The sequence below is a fragment of the Trichinella spiralis genome (genome assembly GCF_000181795.1).
Source record: "Trichinella spiralis strain ISS 195 chromosome Unknown Scfld5, whole genome shotgun sequence".
NCBI lineage: Eukaryota > Metazoa > Nematoda > Enoplea > Trichinellida > Trichinellidae > Trichinella > Trichinella spiralis.
This window is the reverse complement of record NW_003526944.1, coordinates 4,421,377-4,423,497: the sequence shown is the minus strand read 5'-3', so window position 1 is coordinate 4,423,497 and position 2,121 is coordinate 4,421,377. Positions and strand designations below refer to the sequence as shown.

The 2,121-nt window shown below is 31.9% G+C and overlaps 1 protein-coding gene across 1 annotated transcript; it reads right to left on the bottom strand.

Annotated features, from left to right (window-relative positions):
* Window positions 1-369: 369 nt before the first annotated feature.
* Window positions 370-2,072, bottom strand: Tsp_08487a (putative ribosomal protein L3; the record flags this gene model as incomplete). Its single annotated transcript, XM_003375452.1, has 9 exons — window positions 370-465; window positions 663-778; window positions 961-1,019; window positions 1,203-1,275; window positions 1,323-1,385; window positions 1,452-1,550; window positions 1,629-1,694; window positions 1,774-1,907; window positions 1,960-2,072. Coding segments are annotated over 9 exons (819 nt in total), but the record flags the coding sequence as incomplete, so codon positions are not given.
* Window positions 2,073-2,121: the final 49 nt, after the last annotated feature.

Sequence of the window (2,121 nt, the reverse complement as noted above, 5' to 3'; positions counted from 1 at the left end):
CTCAAAGAATATGATTTTTCAAGAACAACCGGTACAATGGAAATAGAAGAATGGCCCAATATTATAAAAATAGAATCTAAACAATATTCGAAATTATTTATTGAAAAGGTAACTTGCTACAGCATTTTAAACTTAATGTGCTACAAAAAATTGGAATACTTTTTTGATGAGAAATAAAATGCTTGTTTAAATATGATTTCTAGTAATTAATCACTATGGTAAATAAATTCAACAAAAAATTTTTGCAAAATATTATTAATGAATAATTTTTCTGTAGCTTTTAATATTAAACATTATTTACAAATACTTGCTTTTCATTTAATACTGATCTACAGTATAATTTTATTCGTTACGTTATTTTTCGGTCACTTTTGCTATGGGATCAGAAGCAGCGCGACAGGTATCATTTCGTTTTAATGGTGAGTTTTTGCAAGTCCTTTTATTCAGCAGTAATGCTGTCGTGCGCTTTTAAGAAAAATAAATACACAGTAATATACATATATATGTATGTTCATTATGTTTAACAAATATTTCTTCTCAATACGTAGGACCGTTTGCAAATTGGCTTCGAAAAACAATATGGCATTCGTGGACAGGGCGACGTTACGGTAAATTTTCAGTTATTTGAATTTGTTTTTTTTGGAAAATTGTTTCAGGCTTACTTTGGCACGATACATACTCTGAATCGAAAGAAATTGTGGAAGAGGCTGTAAAACGTTTGTCGCCAGAAGAGTATGACAAGAGAGCAATTCGTCTGCTTCGAGCTGCACAACTAACTCTTAAACATGAATATTTACCGAAGGATCAGTGGACTAAATGGGAAGATGTGAGTGATTTTGTCCGATGAGCTTGCGTTAATACGATTTTTCATTTCAGGAAACTTGGTATTTGAAGCCGCATTTAGATAGAATCAAAAAAGAATATCGCGATTATAAAACATTTACTGGTAGGAAGCCATACTGGGCAACTCGCGCCAGCTATGAACAAAGTGAACACTGAACACACCTTTATCTAGACTACTACATGTATGAAAATATGAAATAAATATTGAAATTAAATGATTAGTTTTATAACGATACTGCTCTAGAATGTAAATTCCACGGTTTTATTTCAGACCATTTTTTTCAGTCTTCTTCATTTTCGCTGAGTCCGACTAAAAATATATTGTGAACATATGTCAAAATATGCATGATTTAGTAAACCTACCGCCACCCATTCTATCCAACAGTTCTTGCTCTTCTTTACTCAAAGTGCACATATCATAGGGCAGCGTCTCTGAAAATGTAAAATCAACTATTTGATTGAAACTTTTTTTATTTTACCCTCAAAATCATCGAAACATTCTTCTGATTGTACTTTAGTTATCATTTGAAAAATTGTGTTCACTAAAAAAACAATTTTCAACATAATATAGTCTTATATGTCTTATAATATATAGTCTGTAATCTTACAAGATTCCGGAGAACTCGGAGCAAAATGATAATAGACCGAATTTGTTGCATCCATTTGTTCATCATTTTCTCCATCTTCACCATTTTCATTGGCAACTTCTGCATACAGTAATAAAAATACTTATTTAAACACATTTCACAGTGTAATTTATTGTTAAGTGTGAACAATTCACGTACCATCTTTGCTGTCAGTTACAAGAACATCTATATTGAAATGCTGCTTGTCTAAACACTGTGAATCGTCTAAATTCAAAAGTTTTAATTTCATTTCAAATAAAACTGAATAATCAATGAACAATGCACTTCTAACAACAATGCTTACCCTTCGAGAAATCCTGGAATATGTACAAGCTTTCATGCGGAACAACACTTAAATCCCGACAAATAGCATGCATTGCAATCGTAGAGTATGGTAATTCAAAGCCTAACTTATTTTCGTTGGCCCAAATTATGCCGCTAAAACAAAGCGTACTTATTCATATTGAGAAAAACATATTTATAATCTCACTTGTAACAAATGAATAGAGTTCCAGTTCCACAAAAGTCTTTGTTTACGTAAGCTAAGACGGAATCTTCTTTATAAGTGACGTCATCGTTAGACGGTAGTGAATCGGCTGTAACCTGCCATCAGATATAACTTGAATACTCTACTGAAAAGTGACATTTTTAG